This window comes from Silurus meridionalis, chromosome 19, assembly GCF_014805685.1.
Source record: "Silurus meridionalis isolate SWU-2019-XX chromosome 19, ASM1480568v1, whole genome shotgun sequence".
In the NCBI taxonomy this organism is placed as follows: Eukaryota; Metazoa; Chordata; class Actinopteri; order Siluriformes; family Siluridae; genus Silurus; species Silurus meridionalis.
The window spans coordinates 293,645-296,144 of NC_060902.1; the positions used below are offsets into that span (position 1 = coordinate 293,645).

Consider the following 2,500-nt stretch of genomic DNA (forward strand, 5'->3'; position numbering starts at 1 on the left):
CCATTTGGACCGCCATTCACAGTCACGCCTCATTTTGGTCCGAACATCATCCAGTGGTGGTTCCACATGCAGCTAATGCACTAAACCAGGAATGTTTTTATCTTCACCTGTTTTACCATCTAAGATCAGCCTTCTCAACCCTGCAGCTGTGTTACTACTCACTGGTTTTACTCCACTGTAGCCGTCTCTCCTCTCAAAAGGGCTCCACATGAGCAACTCAGGGACCCTTCAGCGTCGAACCACCTACCTCATCTCCCTCACTCTGGTCAAGGTCGAGGCCATAGGGAGTGATGAAGGGACAAGTGAAAGGGCCAATGAAGAGACCATACCCCAGAGTCCCACCTTGGTCCTGGGGCTTGTTCAGGGCCCTGAGGATGCAGCGAAAACCAAGGAAAAGGAGAGCAAGGCTCCAGAAGAGGACAAGGAACAGGGATGTTCGGAGATCAAAGAGCAGAAGGTGGAGATTAAAAAGTCTAACGCAAGCAACAACGGATGTCCGATTAGGAAACTTCTTCCAAAAACCAAGGTTCCAAGTTACCCTCCTGTAGTGAGTCAATACAAAGCCAGAGAACTTCAAAAAGACCCTGGGGTTCCTCTAGATAGCAAAGAGAAGATAGAAGAAGAGATGGCAAAGATGGATGTCTCAAAAATGGATATTTACAAACCAGACATCCACATCCCAACTTCAGATCGGACCTCAGATGACATTGTGTCGAATGGAACCTTGCTTCGTCCCAGCATTCCGATCCGTCTGATCCAGCATCCTGAGATGGCCCTGAGACCTCATGCTTCAGTCACCATGAATCGCCGTGACTTCAAAGATACCAGCAAGACCATCTCCTCCTCCGCCAAGAGCCTGGATGTTAAAGCTAGAGAACACTCACCTCCGGTGACAATCACCATGACGATGGGTCCATATCGAGCTTCCTGGTCAGAAAGTGAAGGCAGAGGGATTTACCAGCGACTGGCCATGGAACCATTAATGGTAGCCGAAGAAGGACTTCCAACAAGAGAAAGCCCTCGAGTAGAAAAACTTAAAACCATCTCCACATCACTCCCAGCTCCAGCCTCCACACGACCTCCTGCAAAACCACAACGTAAGGGGAAGAGCCGCACTTTGGACAACAGTGATCTCAACCTGCTTTCTGAGGACCTGAAGAAGGGAAAGGAGAGTCATGTTGGAACCATGTTACGTTCTTCTACTCACGCTCCAGGAAAAGACAGAAAGATGCTCAAGTTCATCAGCGGCATCTTTACCAAGAGCACACAGTGTCCTGTAATGGCTCCTGTGGTTCCTGCTACTCCGATTCCTCTGCACAGCCCCCTGAGGAGACGCTCAAGTGAGGAAGAAGGTCAGTGTGCAATAACACGTCTCTGTGAACAATTTTATTATTCAGGTCACTACTTCTGTAGCAGGATGTAGAGCTGTGTATAATCATGAAGATGTTTCTCCAATCTGAAGATCTGAGAAGCGTGATAAGTTCTGTGTGAATGGTAAATGCAAGACATGTCACATTATACTACAAAGATTTGAAGAAAGAATCCAAACAATCAAACACAAAACTGTGTGAAATGATTTCCTAATAGAATGATTAAATCTCGTTTAAATGATGAAATGTTTTTGAGAGTTAGCTAGCTGCACTATTAGCTGTTTGCGTAGCGTATTAGTAGTCAAGCTCGTGTTTATTTTATTTACATTTTATTTAGTTTAATTGGATTTAATCCACAAAAGTGATGGAGTGGTGATGTGAAGGAAGGATGCTGTGATAAAATGATGAAGTGATTAAATTATGTGAATGAGTGGTGATGTGATGGAGTGATGGAGGAGTGAGGGAGTGATAATGTTAGCTGTGTAACTTTCATATCTCCTCAGTCATTCTAGTTTGAGATGAAGGTTATATAATCAGCAACACAGTATTACCAAATACTAAAATAAATATATAAATTGTTATATTATATTATATTAAATGTTATTATATCATGGTTATGTTTAATTATATTATGTATAAGGTTAGCTATATTTTAATTAAGGTTAATTATATAATAGTTAAGGCAGTGGTGGGCCGTGTATTTGGTACCTGGACTTTCAGTGAGGACGAACCCGACTTAATCCACCTCTTAATACACCACTATCACATCACAATTATAGAAACTGTGAATACAATACAAACACATAATATAACAACACGCAGCATTACAGAGAGACATTACACATCTGGAGGCGAAAACCATTTTACTAAAACAACAAACCCAGTTACACTCCAAACCTCTACACTACAACCACAACTGTGCACCTACAACATCTGGAGCAGTTCACAATCAATATTCATCTAATAACATGACAAAAACATTAAAATGTAAATAAAACACAACCTACTCACCAGAGATGCAGACTCATAATGTGCAGCGCCCCCCAGAGGCTGTAATCCAGTGGTACCGCTCGTATTCACTGGTCTGGAAGTGGAGATCAAACCCTTTCCCGGGCTGAGACACGCTAGCT

General features: G+C 43.0%; 2 protein-coding genes across 2 annotated transcripts in view; one reads left to right on the forward strand and one right to left on the reverse strand.

The window, feature by feature from the left end:
* Window positions 1-1,006, reverse strand: part of LOC124401947 (tetraspanin-31-B-like) — a 12,099-nt gene extending 11,093 nt beyond the window's left edge. The window contains exon 1 of the mRNA XM_046874497.1: window positions 885-1,006. The gene's annotated coding sequence lies outside the window, so the exon portion shown is untranslated. The remainder of the gene's footprint in view (window positions 1-884) is intronic.
* Window positions 1-2,500, forward strand: part of LOC124401941 (arf-GAP with GTPase, ANK repeat and PH domain-containing protein 1-like) — a 25,770-nt gene that overhangs the window by 761 nt on the left and 22,509 nt on the right. Inside the window, exon 1 of the mRNA XM_046874489.1 lies at window positions 1-1,352. This exon is cut by the window's left edge and continues 761 nt beyond it. Within this exon, the coding sequence (XP_046730445.1) occupies window positions 209-1,352 (1,144 nt within the window). The 5' untranslated portion in view covers window positions 1-208. The remainder of the gene's footprint in view (window positions 1,353-2,500) is intronic.